Source organism: Pithys albifrons, chromosome Z, assembly GCF_047495875.1.
Source record: "Pithys albifrons albifrons isolate INPA30051 chromosome Z, PitAlb_v1, whole genome shotgun sequence".
In the NCBI taxonomy this organism is placed as follows: domain Eukaryota; kingdom Metazoa; phylum Chordata; class Aves; order Passeriformes; family Thamnophilidae; genus Pithys; species Pithys albifrons.
In genome coordinates, this window is record NC_092497.1 from 50,737,594 (window position 1) to 50,760,021 (window position 22,428).

Genomic DNA, 22,428 nt, shown 5'->3' on the forward strand with positions numbered 1-22,428 from the left:
GACCTGTCCAGCCAGTCTTGGGACAGCAGCAGAGTGCTGGGGGCTGTGAGCACTCAGCCTGATGCCAGAGGATCCAGGGTTTCACTGTTCCACCGGCTCTCATGTCGGCAGATACTTTCCCATGCAGGGGAGCTCTGTCAACACTGACATGGGTGGGTACAACCTGCCAACCTGCCGGTGCATCCAGTAATGGGAAGATATGAACATAATGACAACCAGTTATTCAACTTGCTAGGTAGGCACGGATGGAAAGAAAACCCAACAGCTTCCACCAGACTGTTTTGCAGAAACATTAAACCCATGCTGAAATCTTCATTTCACAAGAATCGGTATTTATGATCTGGATCTGGAATTAATCTGAGATGGAGACATTTCCAATCCAAACATCATTTCTAATGTCATCAGCAGTTTTCTACCCACAGGAGAAATGTTTACACCATAGATTTTAACATCTTAATCAGGGTTCAAGAATGTTCAGATCAACAACCCATGTCCTATTTTTCTGACATTTCAAGAACGCTCTTTTTATCCTGGAATAAGAAGAAAAGTTGAAATCAGGCACTTTACCTGGATTCTGTGATGGAAACAGTGATGCTGTGGATATACTGACACACTTGGGTTTCAGTATTTTCAATCAAATATTTTCAGTTGTCAAGCTGGAAATATTTTAATCTCTTTACTTGAAGGAACCTGAAATATCTAATTTAAAATCATTTTAAGACAAATGGCATTTTTCATCTGCCCTGTCAAGCAGCAGGACCAAGTTCAGATTTCCAAGTCCCACCTCTTTCCAAGCTGCCTGGTGAGTAGACATCTCTCTTAACACAGTCAGATGTAAACCTCAGCTGATGCACCAGGTAGTTCAGAAAATAACTGATGTATGGATTACTTTATGTGAAGCATCCTCCAGTGAGTTTAGACCAAAGGAGAGGAGATGGGGAACTATATTTTGCTCCAAGTCACAGTGGGAGATACCCCTTCTGTCACATTCAAACAGGATCAAAGCAGCCCGTGAGCACCAGATGGGGGAACGCTGCAGGTAGTGCCCAGGGCCACAGGTAATCTCCACCCATTCTGAGAGCCATGGGCTATGTAGCCTGCCTGGACCTGTGTGAGATACTCAGGGCTTGCCCTGCTCTCTACCATCACCCTCCACCTGGGCACTCCCAGCTCACATTTCCCGCCGCCTGGTTCCCCTGTTGTGGCTGCCAAATGAGGGAAAAGCAGGGTAGGAGAGTGGCCAGAGGAGGTCCATGGCCCACAGTGTCTGTCATGGCATCAGGATTTATAACTGTATTAAATGGCATGACAGTTGGCCACAATAAATCTGCTCCCCTTCTTCCCAAATCAGAGACAATAAAAGCTTTGGCAGTGAAAGTCATTCATCATCATAAAGACTTGAGACATTTCAGCCATCAATTTCACTCACATTCTTAATACACTGGAGAGAAGCGCTGAAGTTTCAGCGAGAAAAAAAGAGAGAGAAAAAAAGGGAAAAATAATTAAAAGAAAACATGAAGAAAGATTGGACAGGAATAATTAGAAAGGTCAAAGAAAGGAGTCCCTTCAGGACAGCACTTCTGATGATGGGGGCAGTGCTGCTCTGTTCTCCGCAGGCAAAGCTCTTGGGTGTCCCACTACCTTGATGGGTCCACTGAGGAGGAAAGACTGGGACCATGTTCTGGAGGGGTGACAGAATGCCACGCTGCCTTCACTCCTCCATCCAGTCTTATGGTGCCACCGCTGGTCCCCACTGCCTACAACGCCTTCATACTCTGTAGCGGAGCCAGGGGAATGGTAGTGAGCATGGGGGCTGGCTCTGGTGGAGCATCATCCCCACAGCAACAAGTGTCTTCCTCTCTGTGGGGGCTGTAGGTGCACTGTGCATGCCACTAGCAGGAGAGACACTCCCCCATCAGTGGCCTTGGAGCAGCCGCCACAGAAAGGGAGCACTTTGCTGGGGGTCTGCAGACAGTGCCTTGCAGAGGAAAGCACAGAGGTAACCCTACTGTCTACAAACCTTCATGTGATGTGACACATAGGAGCAGTGGCTTTGCATTACTCCAAGGACAGAAGGAGCAAAACCAAGGCCTTTGTTTTGTACCAAAAATCTGATCTGCTGACGAAGGAAGCCTCATCCACATCCCCCAATATCCTGCATGTCTTATGGACTTTGCAATTAGTACAACTGCAGCAGCATCTGCCGCCTTCCCACCACACTCTTCCAAAGCCTAGATCCTCCTGCAATCCTTAATTCCCAACAATCCAGGACCATCCTTCCCACGGAGAATGCTCATATCTAGGGAGGCTGCCAGGTCTGAACCCACAACTGCCTGCTGTGAGGGGATAACCCACTTATGATCCCCCTCTCTAGAGCAATACTGCTGTTACACAAGACTTTTTTTAGGATTTAGTGCTCAAAAAAGGTCATCACAGGGCTGCCAAGCTCAAGGAATTCAGACTGTTGCAAAGAATGTAGAATGAAAAGAAGAAAAGCTCCAGAGGGACCCTGACACTCCTTTCACTCTTTTAACTGAATTCACTTCTCAGCCACATCTCTGTAAAAATCCCAAGCTGGGTGTCAAGTCTGTGGCAGCAGAGGCAGCACCTGTCCATGCTTACTCTCAAGGGATTTCTATGAACAATATACCTCACGGCTGGTAGATGTGCCAGTTCCATTAAGCAGCTCAAAACCAGGCAACATGTTGAAGAAATGCCAGTAATGGTTTTCTTTTTTTCCCCACTGCATTTTGTTTTTTGCATATTTTTAATTACAGTTTAACATTTTTATGAGAAATTATACCAAAACCTGAAATTCACACATTTTTGGCCTTGATGTAACACAAAGTCATGAAGAAACAATGGTCTGTTACAAATAAAAGCCCCAAGTAGGTTTGTAAAATCTCTGTTCACAGTTAACACAGTCTTTTCTAAGGATAGCACTACAGGAAGAGCTCTTTCAAAAAAAGATAATAGGGAACAAAAGCAAGAGCTTTCCTCCCAAAATATACTGCAGCATTATTAAAATGAGATTTTGAACACTTCACACTTTGCAGCTTTTCTTTCTTGAGTCTTCTTAAGTTTCTCTTAGATTTCTCCCACATTTCCCCTATATTGAAAAAATAAAGGCATGCTGCCATTTCTAGGGGTTGGTAGCAAGGTGTAAGCATGCGACAGACATCATGTGTATTTGTGGCACACTACCATTGCCCAGTGGTGCTCTGGAATGACCTCTGTTTTAACATTCCCTTTACTTGCTTTCCAAAACTGCTGATCTGACAACTCAATGTCCCTCATATAAATTCACAGAATCTCCCAACTGGTCAGGTACACAAGACATAACTCATATTAAGCCAACTAAGGCCACGGGTCAGCAGCAGCAGAAAAAAGTAAAATTGTTTAAGTCAGAAAAACCCTCTGAGATCACTGAGTCCACCTGTGCCCTGAGTACTGCTAAGGCCACCACTAACCATGCTCACAAGTGCCAAATCCACATGGCTTTTAAATCCCTTCAAGAATGAGGACTCAGGACTGCCCTGGGCAACCTGTGCCTGGGATGGACAACCCTTTTGGTGAAGATTCTTTCCCAATATCCAACCTAAACCTCCCCTGGAATAACCTGAGGCCGTTTCCTCTCATTCTCTCATTTGTTCCGTGGGAGCACAGCCCAACCCCCACCTGGCTGCACAGTCCTGTCAGGATGTTGCAGAGAATTACAAGGTCCCTTCTGAGCCTCCTCTTCTCCAGGCTGAGCCCCTTGAGCTTGCTTAGCTACTCCTTATCAGACTTGTTCTCTGGACCTTTCCCCAGCTCCATTGCTTGTCGTTGGACAGACTCCAGCACCTCAATATCTTATGGAAGTGTCTTCACCACTGTCATCAAAACAATTACACTGTCAGATGTTTTGGTATTGTTCTGGGACAAAAACCAAAGAGCTATTTAGGAACCATTTATACTGGAGGATTTTCTTTTTTTTTTATTTTCTTATATTACTTGCAATTTCGAGGTCTTCAGTGTATTTACAGCATTTCTATGGTAGTCAGAAATGCTGCCTGTGGGCTGAACAGGCCATGGATGCCCTAGAGCTGCCAGCCAACGCTGCACATCTGTGGTGGGTGGCACAGCTATATGAGGGTCTCCAGGACCCAAACACCAGCATAAGACTGTCCCTGTAGCCAGCAGAACATTTTCCACCCACCAGTACAGAGTTGGTTTGATGCCCTTTCCTTTTTTTAGAGCATTTCAGACCAGGGTGAGCACAAGATGAGGCTGTTCAGCACAGTAGAACAAGCCACAATCCTGCCACAATCAGGACAGCACAGGAACATCAGAACCCTCTTGTCTTAATCCTCATGCCATCACTGCTTGATTTAAAATTGTGTTTATTATCCATACCACAGTGGTACCAGGGCAGGCGGAAACAGATTTAATTAATTAGAGATTGCAAAATCCTTAAGTAAAAGATGCTATGTAAATGTAAATTGTTATTATACACACTGCACCAAAACATGTTTACCACAGTTAAATTTAACATTTAAATCCACAGCCAAACTCCCAATACAGTCAGGCTGTACATCATCAAAGGAGGGAGTTAATAGCCTGGGTCTTAGTGGGGTATGAGTGCCCTTGTTTGCTTTCTCAAATGTGCTTGCTTTTTTTTAATGGCAAGATAAGAATTCATAAAAATGGAAAACTCAACAGCGTTGCAGTTAGACTGTACTGTCATTAAAACTGGCACTTTTGTTTTTCAAATTGGCTGCCTTTCTACAGAAGTTTATATGGCCTTTTTTCAAGTCTTTAATGTGACAGACCCTATTGGGAGTGACGAACAGATCATTGGAAAATGCATCTGCACTTTTAAATGTAGAAACTACATAAATCTGTAAATCTTAGCAGGATGCTTCACTGAAAACCAGTCATCTAGCAACACTGACCTGAACTTCAAAACAGTCCCACAGAAATTAAAGTGTAATTTGGTGATAATGTTTAAAGACAGATCAACATTTCCATGTAGGGACAGATTATATGACCCAAATATAGAGGACTCAGAAGAAGACTTTTTAGCGTTGTTATTATGACAAGACAAAACCAATACAAACAAACAAATAAAACAAAACAAACACCAAAGCACTTTTCCAGAAGAAAAATCAATTTCAACAAAATCAACCTTTTTCTTTGCTTTCTTCAAAATCATGTTGATGTGGGCATAGGGGTGGAAGGGGACAAAAAATAGAAGAAGGAATTGTGAAAAAGTTACATAAGTCTTATTCCAAAGAGTTGCAACAGGGGATATAAATTGAAACTACTTCTTATTTTAAAAATTGCAAATATTTTTATTTTGCAATCAAAGTAATTGAAATCCTTTCATTCAGCTGGTGAAAGAGCTGCTGTAAAACTGTTGTTGACCTTTAGCTGGATAACAATTCCCTTTGGGACCTTCATGTTACTTTTCTTTCTCTCTGCAGGTCAGGTCCATTTCACTCACACAGGTGGAACTAGGCACTCCTCATTCCATCAAATAGCCATTGGAAAGAAACAGCCACCCACTGATAAGGATGCTTAACTTTATATCCAGAAATTCATGAGACAAGTCATCTTCTGCAGGTGTTTTGCTCTTCCACCTGGAGATCTTGCTACAAGGGTGATACCTCACTGACCTCCCAAAAGGCGAGACATCAGTGAAGAAAGTTCACTGCTGTGTCACTCTTAAAACCCGAAGTAGCACGTGTATTTAAGAGACAAACAGTATTTCCTAGTAAAACCAGGTTTCCCATTGTGCTCAGCAAGACTGAATTTAGACCTGAATTCATGACAATAAACCAACTAGAACTGCTAAATTAACTATATCAAAGGCTCTGGGCTTGATTCTTTTTGACTACAGCAATATACAAATTAAAATAGACATACTTTTTTTTTTCCCCCAGGCACCACCAGCAGATTTCACAGTGCTTTTCCCAGCCTTATTAAGGCACTTTTTTCTTCTTGTTAATGAAATACTAACCTTGTACCACCTTTTTCAACTCTAAAATAATATTTGCTTTCACTGTAAACATCAGGTGTGCGTGAAGGAGAGAAGAGTTCTATTTCTCTATAAATTCCTCAAGGGCATGTATTGGGAGCCTTTTTTTGGCCTCTGAATATCACATAATTGTTTCAACTGGACACAAAAAAATACTTAGCTGTTTTAGATGATCATCAAAAATGGCCCATAAAAGGCAGACCAAATAAGGCTTAGGCTAGAGGAAAAGAATCCCTTCCTTAGCTTCTTCCAGCACCAGTTCCAGACAGCAAACCAGTACTGGAGACAGAGGAGCACTGTTCATCAGTTAAACTTCAGTGTTCAGCATGAGAAAATCAAAAATTAGAGAGAAGGTGAAACTTGGAAAGAAGTTCTGTGTTCATTCTCATGTGGGATGAGCACTCAGATTCCAGCCAATATACAGGGCAAAAGTGCAGCCTTTCCTTCAGGGGCCACCCAGACCATCACAAAAGAGTTCAGCCTGTGACCACTTCCCACCTCAACTACCCACACTGGTTAAAAATTCTACTTGGACATACACACATTGCCACATACCATTAGACTAAATTCTTAATTTTTCTTGCATACCCTTAAGATATCTAATTTTCAAAGGCATAAAATGAAATAGTCCAGATTCCAAAGTGTCTACACAACCCTGATGTCCACTCTTCTTCTAATACTCTTCCAGCCATTCCCAGAGGAACACAGGCCTTTATCAGAGAGGTTCAGTCACGTCAAGAATCCCAGGCAGGAGCAGTGTCTTTGTCCATGGGGGGATTTAACTGACATGTAGGCATCTGGAGACACGGTCAATCACAGACTTCATAGAGCTGCATTAATGGTTGGATTTGATGATCTTAGATCTTTCCCAACCTCAAAGATTTTAGATGACTGAAAAAGATTAAAAAAACCCAAAAACAAACAACCCCAAACATGAAACAAGGGAAAACAAAATATCGAGCTTTTCTTCTATGTTTTTTGGTATCTAAATAATGTTCCTTTAAACGCATGTATGAAGAGAACAAAATAAATTGATGAGAAAGCTTCCTCACCCACCTACTCCATTTTCAGGCACAGCCCAGTACAGACAGATCCTCAGAAGGCACCAGGGGGCCCAGCAACAAGGGCTGCAGGCCATTCTAGAGCCACCCTGGGCATTATCCACCAAAAAACCCCAACAAAATGCAGCTCCTAACTAGCAGTATGGAAGCACAGTGCCAACTACAGAAACACAGGGCAGCTGAGGTTAGAAAACAACTTTGGAGTTCAGCTAGTCCAGCTAATTTGGGTTATGCAAGAAAGTAGATGTCTATTCCTAATTCAATACTTAATCTCTAACCTGTGGAGAGAGAAAGGCTTCCCCAAACCCCTCCACCCAAAAGTTGTTTTCTATAGTTGCTCAGATGAATCCTTTTACCATTTTTCTGGAAGTGGTCTGCATCCTGCTGCACTTTTTCTTGTTACAAAAGAAACCCCAAGAAATGCTTTTGGATTGCATTGAGCTAAATGCTGAAATTTATTAGGGTTTAAATCCAGCAAGAGATCAGACTGGGATTTTAGAGGAGCAACTCCTTTCCTCCTATTGAAGTTATCAGAATCCATAATGGTTGCAAACACTAAAGTCCTCAGGGACAATCCAATTTTGGCATGGTTTCCACACTAACTGCAGTATCACCATCTTGTGCCTAGCTTCAGAAGTGACCAATAATATCTGCCATTCAACAAAACCTGGGAAAACACCAGCTTATAAATTGCAGTCACAGAACAATGGGATGAACAAAGTGGAATGAAGAGTCAGGAAGATGAGACTGACCACTCCTAAAGAAAAGCCTGCTGAGAGGCCAGCTGAGCAGTATAAGTCACAGCAGAACAGCCATAAGAAAACATCTCATCTTGTGACTCATACTTATTCCATTTTAGCATCTTTGTTCCCTAACTGCAAAAATTGAACGTAATTCTCAAGAATACACATTGTTAAACACATCCCTGCTACTTGCATTAGCCACAGATCTGTGGCACCTATGAACAACGACCTCACAAAATATACTACATCTAAGGTGTTGGATACTTTGACAGTAAGGAAAAGATTAGGCTGATCTTTCCAGAGGTGAAGGAGTCTGCTCAGCCTCTCGCTCTCTGTTCTGTTCAGCCTGACATCTGGGATCACCTGTGTCTGGTGGCCAACTCTGGCCATGCAAGGCACAGCAAGTAACTAAAATGACAGACATTGAAAATGTCTTTCCTTCCCCACACCTCCAGATGACAAACTGACTCTGCTCCTATTTCTGTTCTGTTTCTTCTCACCTCTTTGTTATGGATACAAAATGGGCAGAAAATCCCATGGCTTTGACTCTGTTGGAGCATTGTCTCCAAGGCTGACCCCACACAGAAGCATGGAATCTAACACTCTTTCCAAGCTGTGGCTACAAGTTTGAGTGCAGGCAATAAGGAATAACAGGTTAATCCTTACTCTTCCTGCAAGCTGCAAGAAAGACCAAATGAAAAAAGGCTAATGGAGATGTCCCATCATGGAAGAAGACCAACCTCCTCTACTCCAACATCTGCCAGAGGAACCAACCAAAGCCCACTGACAACACTTTGCTCTGTGCTGCCTCTTTTAGTGGAATGATGTAGAATTCACATCAGACCCCACTCCAGTGAATCATGCTTCTCTGCCTCTGGGTGAAGCTAGCTGGCAGCCAGTCCTGGCTCTGTCAGTGCAAACCAACTCCATTGCTGGATGCAGCCAGTGTTGCTGTGAGTTCACCAATCTACCCCTGGCACCATGTTGGAGAGCCACATGAAGGTGTCAGCTTAACATGGCTTTGTCCTCTCAAAGTGTTACCGACTATGCTGAAATCAGCAAGTCAGTGCAGGGAAAATGCATCTGCAGGTAATTAGTAACAATCACAGGCTGCTTGGAAACTGCTGACAACAGCAGTAATGAGCTGGGCACACATCATTGGCTTGTAAATGGTGAGAGCACTTAGGGACTGTAGCAGCACACAGTGACGGAAGAAGTTTTTTTAAACTTAATATTTAATGTGACATAAAATTGATGCAGAGAAAGTGAGTGGTTCTCTAACCAGATATTTGGCTGGTGTTACCTAACACAATGGAGTTGGTGGCTAAAACAATAGAGAGACCTGTAACTAAATTTTTCCTTAGCAGCAAGAACTAGAATGAATGCCAACATTTCAGCAATCCTTTGGTTTCCGAGAACCATCCAAAATATTTGGATATGCCCCCTGGTTAGGAGAGATAAACTTTTTATTTTCTATCAACAAATCCACAGAGGATCTTTGCCATCTCAAACCTTTGCTGCCCACACCACTGACTGAAAAGTAGAACAATGAAAAACCCTAATCGTAGTTCACTCAAGACCTCTGTCCTCAGACTTACCTGCATTACATTTTTTTACAGTCTGTCTTACAGATTTAAGACTGTCAGGATGAAGTAGACTTAGTTCTCTTTGCATATGGCAGCTCAGACTGCTTGAGACTTTCTCATAAAAACTGATTAAGCTTGAATAGCAGATATAGCTATGGAAAGGACATAAGTGTTCTTGGTTCAAACTCCCATTTTTCATATTTCAAGTTACTTATCCACTTTTTAACCTTACCAGTAGCCCCATTCTTTGTTGAAGCATCATTCAATCATGTGTTCACAGCTCTCCTTCACACACACCAGAAGAGTTCCTGGTACAAGTGACGCAGCTGCTCCGGATACAACTCATTTTCCAGTGTTTTAAACAGCTTTTGGTCTTATGACAGTGAAGCCTTTATAAAAGTGTTTATAATCCAGAATGTCAATTGAGAAGTGAGTTCAGCCTCAAGGCATTAGCACCACCAGACACAGTCTTTTTTAATTTAGTGAACTTTTATCCAACTAACCCTCACTTTTACAGCTGAAAACACACTACCCAGCGTGACTAAAACACATCTCCCAACACTTTCAGTCTTATTCTCTTAGTTTGCTCCGATACGTCACAGACAGCCTGTCTGGAACAAGAAAGACTGGAAACACTAATGAAAGGGTGAAGAAATTAAAAGCAGTGCAACTTCCTGAATCTCAAGAGAAGACCAGAGGTCAGACTGGCCATTCCTCTGCCAATGACAAGTAGTTCACAAGGGAAATGCCATCACAGATCGGTGAGACTTGGACCCTTGATGGCCAAAATGAAGGTGACCAAGAAGCGGAAGCTGGCTCTGGCAAGACTTCTGTCATGACTCAGGGCCTGACCACTGAAGTGGGGCTGATACTGTTGCCTAGAAATGAAAAAAAATTCTCTGGACAAATTTACAACAGTAAGGTAGAGAGCAGGTCTTTAATGAAAGTCCTTTAAGGAGCATAAAATACATTAGCACAAGCACACAGGATAGCTTTTACAATTTTCTAATACTAGATAATTATGATACCTAATGGGATACACCCATCCTGAAAATTGTCCATCCCCAGGACATCCCTCAGGGCTGTCCTTAGGCCTGTCTCCCCAGATTGGGTGGGTGATCTCCCACGAGCACTCTTTCCTCCCATTCTTCATCTTCCTCAGGTCTTTTGTCCTGCTTGGAATGAATTCAAGGATTCTGGGCCTATCAAATAGTTTTGACTAAAGTTATAACAAGGAATGCACTGGATGTATCTTGTTCTTGTACATTCTTTTCAGACTACATGTACCTTAGCTTGCTAAAAAATCTCTGTCTACTGAAATCCTTCACAAGAAGCAAAAAATAGTTTAGAATTTGGTACAAAAGTATTTAATTAAAAGCTCAACCTTAAATTACTGAAGTGCTAAAAGCCGCATTAAAATTGATATACTTACCAGTCGTAATGCAACAATACAAAGCTGAACTTCCTCCAGGGGTTGCTGCCTTATCAATTGCCTACTCCTATCAACCCAGCCCAGCACTAGAACACTAAGCCACCACTGAAGTTTACCACAGCTTGGGGCAAACCACAGGCAACAAAGAAGATCTAAGAAGACAGAGTAGGTGGTGTGTTTGCAGATATTTGCTGGACCTCACGCTCATAACCACTGTTGTGCACCATTTCCTAGCTCCTGATCTTCAGAGATATATACCAGAGTTAAAAGTCACAATATACAGAGGCAATACACAGCTTATGCTGACAAGGAAAATAGGGTAAATAAAAGTGTCTCCTTTTCCAAATCCCCTGTCCCACTCAGTAAAGAGGCTGGGAAAAGAGCTATCTGTGACTGAAGAAATGAGCTAATCTGGGGAAGAAAACAGAGGAAGTCTGTCCAGAGCTACAGTGAGAAATGCATCATCAAGCATGCTGTAATGGACATGCCTCGCACATTAAAAAGCATGGCTTGCTGATGAAACCTTCCTGCTCCTGATAGACTGCACATCCCCTCAGCTCCTCAGAAAAGCCTCAGGGCAGGGAGTATGGCTCAGGCATGTGGTGCATGACCAGCGCTACAGGGTCTAGGTGGTCACGGGGTCTTCTGGCCAATTCCAGAGCATATCCAGCACAAAACAATTTCTATGGCTGTTTAAAGAGGAAGAGGGAGGATAGCAGTTAGACAAACTTCTCCAAAAATGTATCAAAAGGCATAGGTTTTAAAGGAGTTTTGGTATGCTTGTGTAAATCTAAGTTTTATGAATGTAGGTGATAGAAGACTCTACAACACTATCAAATTAAAGATATAAATACCCATGGTCTTGAAAAACATATTCTGTCCAGCTCCTTCTCTGTCATATTTGATACTGATGGCAGGTTTTTTCTACAGATGCTGCTTGTAAAGTTTCTGAGGAGAACTATCAAATTTAGCGTTTGGAACTTTTGCTCAAATTTAGCCAAATATGACAGGGAGAACCTGTGTAAAATCCATATTGAGCTCTGTAGTGTCACCTCTGTACTAGGTTTTGCTCTAATAAATGTGATCAGTAGTCTCACCACGCTTTAAAGAAGTAGCAATGTGAGGCATATAAAAAGTGCTTAAAAGAGAGTAAAAGAGACTGTTGCTGATGTATCAGCCAAAACAAAAGCTCTTGACTGAACCTCATTTTGGCCAGGTGCAGATGCAAGATGGGCAGTTCCTTAGAAGACAAGAGAAGTGAGGGAGCATTCAACTACTCTATCATCATCTTGCCTTCCTAACTTTGGCCCATAGTAATGCAGATCGTAATCTCCTGCTACTTTTCCTCCTGCCCAGGACACAGCTCCCATCAGCTCCTACCATGCACTGTGGATGGTCGCAGGCAGGAGATTCCCACAACAGCTGCTCATGCAATTAGAGGTGCTGCTAAGCTGCACAAATACCTCTGACAGAGTACAAGGTTTGTCATGGGGCACTCAGACAAACACTCAGGATATGAACTAAAAGCAGCAGAACATCTGTAATGAACTGAGATAGCCAGGATCTTCTGCAACGAGCAGCACTCCAGGCTTCAAAGAAAAATGCACAAAATCGCAAAGTCATTTAAGTTGGGGTTCTGCAGCAAACAAGTGCAGAATAAATTGCCTTAGGAGAGTGTAGTGACTTATGACCACCAGCATGATGATTTCAAGTTTCTTCTTTTATATTCCTTTCAGTTTCCTTCTAGTCTATGATTGTATTGATATCATAGAACTATAGAATCAAACAGTGATTTGCATTGAAAGGGACCTTAAGGTCCTTTAGTTCTAACCCCCTGGCATGGGCAGGGACACCTTCCACCAGACCAGGTTGCTCCAAGCCCCGTCTAATCTGGCCTTGAACACTTCCAGGGGTGGGGCATCTACAACTTCTCTGGGCAACTTGTGCCAATGTCTCACCACCCTCATAGTAACGAACTTTTTCCTAATATCTAACCTAAACCAACTCTCTTTCAGTTTAAATCCATTCTCCTTTGTTCTATCACTCCAGGCCCTTGCAAATAGTCTCTCTCTATCTGTCTTGTAGGCTCCCTGTAGTTACTGGAGGACTGCAATTAAATCACACTGAAGCTTTTCTTCTCCAGGCTGAACAATCCCAGTTCTCTCAGCCTTTTCTCATAGCAGAGGTGCTCCACCCCTTTAATTGACTTGGTGGCCTGCTCTGGACTCATTCCATCAGGTCTATGTCCTTCATATGCTGGGGACTCCAGAGATGGAGGCAGCACTGCAAGTGGGAACTTACCTGACTGGGGCTGAGGTGCAGAATCTAACCCTTGCCTGCTGCCCATGCTGTGGGATGAACCCAGAACACAGTGGGTTACTCTGCTGCCAGCGCACATATCCAGAGCATGTTCAGCCTCTCACCCAGCAGCATCCCCAAGTCCTTCTCCCCAGGGCTGTTTTCAATGTGCTCATCACCCTCAACTGATCCCAGGGGTTGCCTCAACCCAGATGCAGCACCAGCACTTGGTCTTGTTAAACTGCATGAGGTTCACATGGACCACTTCTTGAGCTTGTCCAGATCCCTCTGGATGGCCCTGTCCTTTAGGTGTGTCACCTGCACCACTTAGCTTGGTGTCATCCAGTTAAAGTGCCCTCAAACCCTTCATCTATATCATTAATAAAGATTATTAAATGACACTGATATCAATAATGATTGATAATGAAGGTATTAAATAAAACTGATCCCAATACAGGCCTCTGAGAGACACAGACATAAACTACATCAATGCTCTATCTCCTTATCTCTTATACGTGACGCGTGTTCCAAAGTCCCTCTTTCTGTCCATTCATCCCTAGGTCACCCCGACAACTGAAAGATTCCTAGCCACCTTTCTTATCTGAGTCCACTACTGAAACCACACACCCAGTACCACAGAGATATTAAAATAAGTCTCTCCCCTCCCACTTCAAGATACACATGAATTTCTTTATGCTTCTTCTAACTCTCTAATTTCTTTTGAATCCTTCTAAACTTGAGAAAAGCCAAAAACTGATGTTGCATTGTGTTAAAAAAATTTTCTAACAACATCTGTTTTCAAAACTGCTCCTCTGCTAGATGAGATTGTAGGCCTTTAAAGACACAGAAATACTACATGAAAAACAGTATCATCTTTCTCTGTAGCAACAAAATAGAGAATTGTGTCCAATCTCTGGCAAAGCAGAAAAAATTTAGTAAAATTTGCACAGGTTAGACACAGCAGTAACACACAGAGGTAACATTTACATGAAACACAGAGCCTTACATTTTAAAATCCCTCATTTTTTCTGATTTATATCATTCATTTGAAACACAATTCAGTAATTTTCTTACCACTTGGCCAATCTCATTCCAATGTGCTTAGTCTGAAATAACTAGGTAACAAAAGCATTTACCAAACTTTATCAGTTCCTTAACTCTTGCCTTGTGTCTGCTGAAAAAATGCAGATCATGTGGCATTCCTTGAATGAACAGCCTTTGCTTTTAATTTAAATGCTCAGCCTTAGTGCACAGTTACAATTCTAGAAATGGTACAAAACATGAGCATTTGTAGGAATCAAAGTATTCAAACCTCATGTTAGTTTGAAGTGTCATAAAAACCTTGTTGGTCAACCACACCAGGCATATTTATGAAAAATGACAATTCAAGCCCAAAGGCAGAGGCAAACTTTCTGCTTTTCAGTGGCACAGTGGTTCTCAGGATGAAGGTTTAAAGTAAAGGGTCACAAGAGGGGTGAATGCTTCATTTGTTGGCTACAATCAAACACAAACGTGTTACACAAGACTTTCAGCTGACTTTCAACACAGCTGCTCTGAAACCACATTTAAAAAGAGATTTCTGAGCAAATGACTCCACATCTGATACAATTCTTCCATAAAGGGCCTCACCTTGAAATGTGTGCGGGCATGTCACTTTTCAGTGCCGGAAAATTGCTTACCTGTGACAATAGGATAGGACTGAGGCCCGGGAACACTCGCTCCCAAATCTGCAGAAGAAGGGCTGGTTATATTGGCCTTCATGTCATCCAATCCACTAGCTAGCGAGGCCATAGTTGAGTATTCAGTTGCCTGGAAAAAGAAACAAAAGGCATTTTAGTGACAATAAATTTACTATTCAAGAGCTTTTGCCTGTGCGACAGAAAGTAGATGTAATATAGAACTCAAAAATCCTTTGTTCTGCCAGCTTTTAAGGCAATGCCCAGTTACACAGGGCTTTTCAGCATTCAGACTGCTCAATAAGTGGGTCTGTGCTTAACAACAGTGTTCTCAAAGAACATCAAAATGGGTTTTCTATATAAAACAACAGCAAAACTCATCAATATGTAGCAAGGCTTTCTTGAAAGTGGAAATTTTGTACAGTAACTGTCAAGTGCAAGTTACTTGCTTGTTAAAGAAAAATGTTCTTGCCTGTTAACCTGAACTCTCCATATTTCAGTGTTGGCACTTGAGTGGATATGCACTAACAAGAAGGCAGGAATAGGGTGTCCCATTTGTCCCCCTTTTCTTGGGAATGTCACATTTCTCCATCATCTCACAAGAAAGAAAGTGCATATATATATAAATGTTTGCTTAACGGATGCATTTGTAGCCAACTGTTTCAAAATCCAAACTATTTAAAAATAAATCACCTGACTGTAATAAGGACATCGTCTTATTTCAAGGGAATTTCTTAATCTCAGTAGCCAAAGCTATAGTAAATGAGCACACATCCTGAGAAATCAGACTGTTTGTATCCTATAACCTGTTTAAGTCCCTATAGCTACAGCAATCTACAACCAATGAGGCCAGTCTAGAGCATGTACATGTATATGGCACAAAGCTTATCTCCATTTGCCTTTTTTCCATCATTTCTTATAGTCAGGATCATTCCCACAAAACTGAGAAGTTTCCTTTCAGTTATTCCTTCTCCGCTGCTATTTGCCCTGGAAGTTTTAATCCCATATTCATGAGATGGCAATCATGCCCACAACAACTGGAGGATGACAACTTCAAGTTAAGAATGGCAATAGGAACAGATAAACTAAAGAGCAACTGCTGTGAGACCAATCTCTGCTGAATTCCTGGAGATTAAATCAATGCAGAAGCTCTGCAGAGGTGAAGAAATGCTGGGGAAACCAGGATAACGTGGAGAGTGGGGGGGATGGTTAAGTGATCAAACAAAAATCAGAGAATTACAGAATCCCAGACTAGTTTGTGTTGGAAGGGACCTTAAAGACAATCTTATTCCAACCCCTGCCATGAGCAGGGACACCTTCCACCACACCAGATTGCTCAAAGTCCCATTCTACTCGGCCTAGAACACTTCCAAGAATGGGACATCCAACCAAAAAAAGTTAAATTTTTTTCAAGGAAACAAAATTTGGTCTGAGTGAATACATCTTTCTGCCCCTTGCAAGTTTGCCCAAGAACCCAGTACACAATTTGGTGCTTGCCACTAACTCAGCACTTTGAGTCAAATACACCTGGTAGTGTTTCTGTTGCTGAACATTCACGCAAACAGAATTAATATACCTGAATAATCCTGTATTAGCAGGCCTGTGTAATAAGTATGTATCTTCTGCAGTACAGCCTGTCACCTTGAAGGATCCCCCATATAAATCCTTTGCAGATGTATGTGCCAAATACATTTTGCTAGGGGCCAGCTCCTGGCCACCCTTGTCCTGCACCCACATCTCGTTCTGAATCATCTCGTAGGCTCCTCCCTAAACTTTGCATTAAAGTTTTCCTGTTTCTGAGCCTTTTGAGCTTGTTCCTTCTCCAACACCCTCCACATCCTCATGTTTGCCTTGCCTTCATGCGCCCAGCCCCTTTCATGTACCACCACTGCCTCAAAGACACCCACACCTCTGCTTCATCCCCCAGTTCTGCCCATTGGGAAGGACAAGTCTAGGAGCATCCCTCCTCAGATGAGGGTGTCAATTATGGTCCCAGCATTCCAAAAGCAACCAAAGCTCCTTCTCACTTCACATCACACCACGGTGAATTTCTCAGTCTTCTCACACCACTCCACACTTTCCTAACATCTTCAACCCCACCTTTCCCTTATGCAAGGTACATGAACATGTTGTGACATTGCTGGGTCTTTTCTGTCCCCTGATCTGACAAGATACCAGACAAACAACAGCCCTGCAGAGGCATTCCAGGCAGTTGTTGATGCATGAGCATGGATGGACCAGCAGTACAGCAGAGGAACACCTGTCCTTGTGTGCTGCTGTTTGGTATTTCTGACATCTGGAGAAGAGCACACACCAGTTCTTGGAGAAGGATGCCTGATTTCACTGTGCTGCTTTATGAAACCCACAACCACATTATATTCAGGCTGGAAAATCTCTTTGTACTCTCCCATGGGGCGCTGAGCCACTGACCTCAATGGGCAGGGAGTGAATGCGGCTTCCCACATAAGAAGTGGGAGCTGCACATTTGTATTTTGGGAGGAAGCATCCAGCTGGGAAAGGACCCCTGCCACAGGCTGGGCCACAGGAGGGGACTGGGGCAGGGAGTGCACTTACACCCCACCATCAAAGGCAGCTTCTGGAACTGCTGATCCCTGCACAAACCCAGCTCAAAACAGTCTGCACCCCTGCCTGCAAACCTCAGACAACTCCTCAGCTTGCTTCCCTTTAGAGGGCCAAGGAAGTGACCCAGGGGAAGCAGGACCAGAGTTAGAAGTTTTACCTGCAATGACCAGGAAGCACCATGCCAGTGAGCCATGAGCTGGCCCTTTGAGCTCAGAGAGACTGATGAGTTCCAGTGCCAGAAGCAAGCAGTGATAAGGATGTAGCACACCCTGCCAGAGGTCAGGGTAATGGTACCCCCAGCTCTTCAATGTCAGTGCACCACAGGAAGTTGGAGCAATGTGCAGCTCCACAGCTTCAAACTACAGAACTGCATCTGTGGACTGGAGGGACTGAAAGCATTATGGTTGCTCAGCACAGTGTGGAGGCACAGAACACAGCTGGGAAGCGCTGTGGTAGGAATGAGAAGGTGTAAGGTGTGCAAAATGGAGATTTGGAGTCCCTCCCTGCTTTTGGTCCAAATAGCTTGCTGCAGACAGGAGCTGCACCTTTTTTGCAATGGCCCAGCAACATTTTCCTACTAGTAAGAATAGCAAGATTTTCGAGGATTTTGCAGATGCTTTCCTGTGCCCGGATCCCTCCTTGAAGCCACTAGCAACTAACACCAGCAGGCACATGGACCAGGCACCAACCACTGCTACCAGCACTCAGACTCAGTGAGTCCAGGCTGAAGGGCCAGCCCTTGTGGCTGCTAACTCCATTCTTGCTTTTGCAGTTCCAGTGGAGGACTGACCATTAACATCACATCCACCTCTGCAGCCACAGTTCCCACCATGAAGGAGAGGGGACATAGTCAACACTGAGCTAGTGCAGTGTCAATGACCAACACTTGGCTCTGGGTAGAGAGGGAAACACACCACTGCCAATGGCAAGACACGGTTGAGAAGCAACAGGCAGCAGAGGCATCTTCTGGTGCAGAGAGCCAGGGGTGCAGAGCAGAGGAGCCTTCACCCTAAAACCAGCCAGTGGGTGCTGTCTGCAGCCCTTCTTACTCCTGTGGAGGGGTAAGGGGACTCCAGCAACTCATAAAAAAGTGTAGGCCTTGCTGTCACTCTGGCTTCACAATGTTGGGTGTTGACTCACTCACGAGGGGTACACCAGCATTCCCTCTTCCTGCTCCCCCAGGCAGAGCTCGTCCTTTCAGACATGCCATCTGGAGAAGAGAGGAAACCCCAGAGGGGAGGCAGTGCTCACGGAGCAGCCCCTCACCCCATGGCTCCATTGATACCATCCTGCTGACCCTTCCCAGGAGCTTCTCCAGCTGGTCAGGGAGGGGCAGCAGAAGTCTCAGACATAGCTCCTGCACCAGCGAGTTGGCACTGCTGTTGGTGAGGAGCAGCCCAGAATGACCAGTCATGGTCAGGGGTCTCTTCTCACACAGCAGGAAGCCTGACCTTCTGCTTGGTAGGTGAGAAAACAAGAGGCGGGTATTCAGTACCCCAGAAATTACCTGAAAAATGACTGCCTGCGGTTGTACCACGCACTGTCTCATCAGCATGGAGCACCACTGCCATAGCATGGAGGAGAGAAAACACAGACATGTGAAACGAGGAATATATATATATATAGGAGAGAATGAGAAGCTCAAACTGAAAGGAGAGGCAAGACCAGATCTCATGTGTCTCCCCTGCCCCATCCCACTCAGCTCGATGGGAGCTGGCGTATGGCAGGGGATTGGCTGAGGTGGGGAGGAGAGGGGTGGTCTCTGCATGCCTGTGGGCAGCAGTTCCTCAGTGGTGGGGTCTGCACAGTCCCTCCCCACCAGACTTCTCTGAAAAGTGCAAACAGGAAGATTTCTGCTCTAGGTAAGGTTTCACATCCATGACTACTACAAAAGCTTTATTTCTAAATATTAATCTCCCTGGAGTGGGGGAGGTGATGGGCAGAAGGAGAGAAAAGGGGTGCAGGAGGGCTTCAGGACCATTTTCAAACCTGCTGTACTACAGTGAAGCAGAGAGACAGACCATCACCAACTTTACTGTTCACTTTTCCTAGTGGAGATGCCAAAGCATAACCCACTGAAGAGTCAATGTGTACAGAAATTTTCTCTTTGAGATTTACCTCTAAATTTATCCTAAAGTGTTAGGCAAGGATGGACACACAGCAGGGAACAAGATCACTCTCTGAAACAGCCTGGTTCTGGCATGCCAACACAGGACAATCAGGGAGTTCCCACAGGTTGGAATGAGCCCTGCAGCAGGGTTGTGACCCAGGTGATGTAAGACAAATGCATCCCCCTTCTGACCTGTCCCTTTTGCAGGGCACAGACCCCACATCTCTCTTGGAAAGATTGCACCAAGCAAAGACCGACAAGAGCTGCCTGCTGCGCAGGACGAGTGGCCACTGAAATGAGCCAGCTGGGGTCCACTGGGACTTGCACATGTTGCTTTTTGCACCTGCTCAGTTTTCCCAATCAAAAGACCAGGCAGGCAAAAAGCAACACCTCCTGTATCCTTCTGTCACTGGCACAGCTGACCCCAGGCCAGTGACACTGGTCAGGACACAGCAGCAGCACTACAACACAGTCTCAGACTGTCAGAGGACTCAGCAACTCTGGCCTTGTTCTGCCTCCTTACAAACCATGCCAACTGCCTTCCCTGCTGACAGAGATGGTGCATGAAGTGCCTTCACTGCCAAAGAAAAAAAAAGCCTTAAGGCTCCTGAAAGGCACAGGTCACATTCACCACATTCCCCATTCACCCCTTACAGCAGCAAGCCAGACCCCACACCAAGTATCTCCAAGTCATTGCATCTTAGTACTCTAAAATTAATTAATAAATAGAGGCAAAAGTGCCACAGCCAGGTAGGCTGGTCAAAGAAACCCCCACCTCAGCCTGACAAAGGGAAGAAATTTTTAACATTAGATATGGTTCAGAGAGTTTAATCCAAAGAAGCTCTAATTAATCTCCCCAGGCTTTCAGAAGCCCCGCGCCACTTGCAGTTGCAGAGACACTGCTGCTGCTGCACTGCCTGGAGTTACAAGGCAAATAGGAAACCCATCCTAATGCCTTCTTCCTCAGCCGCCCAGGACTCAGGAAAGTCTTCCAAAAATCTATATATCAAAGTCTCACCACTGCCACCTGCCAGCCACCCCTCCATTTCATAATATACATGGCATTCTCTGCACTGTCCAATGCTGCCACCAAAACCAATCCTCCTTTGGAGTAAATGCTATTTACACAGCTAATTTGGGCCCAATCTCAGAGGTTTTTTTGATTTAAGCCACATTGGGCTCTTCTCACAGAACATGGAAGTTTGGTTTCAGTGGTACAACCTATTTCCCTTGATTAAAACTGCGTATTTCTGAATCCCCCTTTTCACAAAACATGTACATTTATAAAAAATTAGCAGCTGTGTTCCATTTTAGCCCAAATCCAATCAGGATTGAGCACATCCCCAGAGATCCCTCTAAAGGCTGTGGGAATTAGCTCATGCAGCCTGCCATGAACACATTTACCCTCATACTTCAAAACAACTGACCTATTTTTGACCCAGTGTTCACATTATCTGCATGTGGGAAAAAACATGCTATATTTTACATTTCCATGGTGCAATTCGTAAGTAGGCACAGCCCTTTTCAGATTTTCCAAAGAGACCCCCAAATCCAATCTAAATGCCTATAATTTACCTGTTGTTTTTCTTTTATACATATAAATAGCTGCATTTCCATTCACTGTTTCTCATTTTCATTTTGTTCTAATATCTGCATGTAAATGTCTGAAAATAGCATCTGTAATTGAAGATTATGAAGTATAGCCAGCTCCTGACAGGCTGCTAAGGAAGATGGATTATCCTCATTTTTCTGTAAATTTTGTCAATTTTGGAATTCATAAGCTATCAACACTGATCAAAATGTGGCCGCACAGCTGTGTCAGAGCGGACAGCGCAGCATGGGCACAGCTCCTGCGGAGGACAGCTCTCCCCAGTCACCCAGGCAGGGGCATGCACCGCAAGAATCCTTTCCAACGGCTCACAGTATCTACATCCCAATCACACCACCCCCCCCACCCTCCCTCCACCCAAAAATTCAAATAAATAAATAAATTGGAAGTACTCAAATTCTCTGGTGCGCCAATTCACATCACAAAGCACAATTTATTGTGTGTTCTCCCTTTTTATTTATCCCTAAGTAGTAAACACGATTTCCATTCAGGGGGTTCGTTATGTTCCACTTCTACCAGACAATCACAGCACACTTGAGGCAATTGTTTAGCCTCTTCCTCTCAATTTTCCCATTACTGGGAGTAAGTACTGTTGGGACTCTTTAATAGCCCGACTGCAGCCCATATCAATAACAGATGAGGTTTAATCGTCCAACACAAAAATTATTTAGGCTCAGTAAGGACATTCAATGTCATTTGCATAATGGCATTTCTATCCTGAGCACCTAACCCATCGTGCATAAACAAGGCCCTGGAACCATAAATAATAATAAATCATGACGTCCACACTCCTATTGCTGTAATAGGAGCCTCTGTATGTAGAAATTATTTCAGCAGGAAAGGGGCACTCTAATTTTAAAGACATGTGGCACTGCATGGACCAGTAAATCACACACAGTTGTGCACACCCACGTGCCAGCGAGGCTGTCTGTGGTGAGCAGCAAAACTCTACAGAGCAGCAGCACACAAAACTGCCCACTGGAACTGGGTGCTGGAATGCTTCTGATTATTGTTTCTTAGTCAGAGGTAGGAGGCTGAACAAAAGCAAGGTCTGAGTAATGTGTGCGGTGCCTGGGCATGTGAGTAATGGATCTGTTGGTCTGCCAGATCTGTGCTGGGGCATTGCTCATGCCTGCTGTCCTTTGACCTCTCTGGGACGGTCTGGTGGGAAGAGAGCAGAGACCTGTGGATGCCTATGCGTGTGTATCTCAAGTAAGCCCTTCATGGGCTATTGCAGTCCCCAACACCCAGTTGGGGCAGAGGCTGCCAGTGGACTCTCTTAGAATCATGCAATCATTGAAGATGGAAAAG

General features: G+C 44.0%; 1 protein-coding gene across 6 annotated transcripts in view; it reads right to left on the bottom strand.

Moving 5' to 3' along the window:
• PAX5 (paired box 5) overlaps positions 1–22,428 on the bottom strand; it is a 141,688-nt gene that overhangs the window by 58,047 nt on the left and 61,213 nt on the right. For 3 of the 6 annotated variants that reach the window (XM_071580928.1, XM_071580924.1, XM_071580926.1), the window contains exons 7-8: positions 18,906–18,962; positions 14,819–14,948 (exon numbers count right to left, since the gene is read on the bottom strand). In XM_071580928.1, the coding sequence (XP_071437029.1) occupies positions 14,819–14,948; positions 18,906–18,962 (187 nt within the window). The remainder of the gene's footprint in view (positions 1–14,818; positions 14,949–18,905; positions 18,963–22,428) is intronic. The other 3 variants (XM_071580929.1, XM_071580927.1, XM_071580930.1) reach the window with 1 other exon arrangement.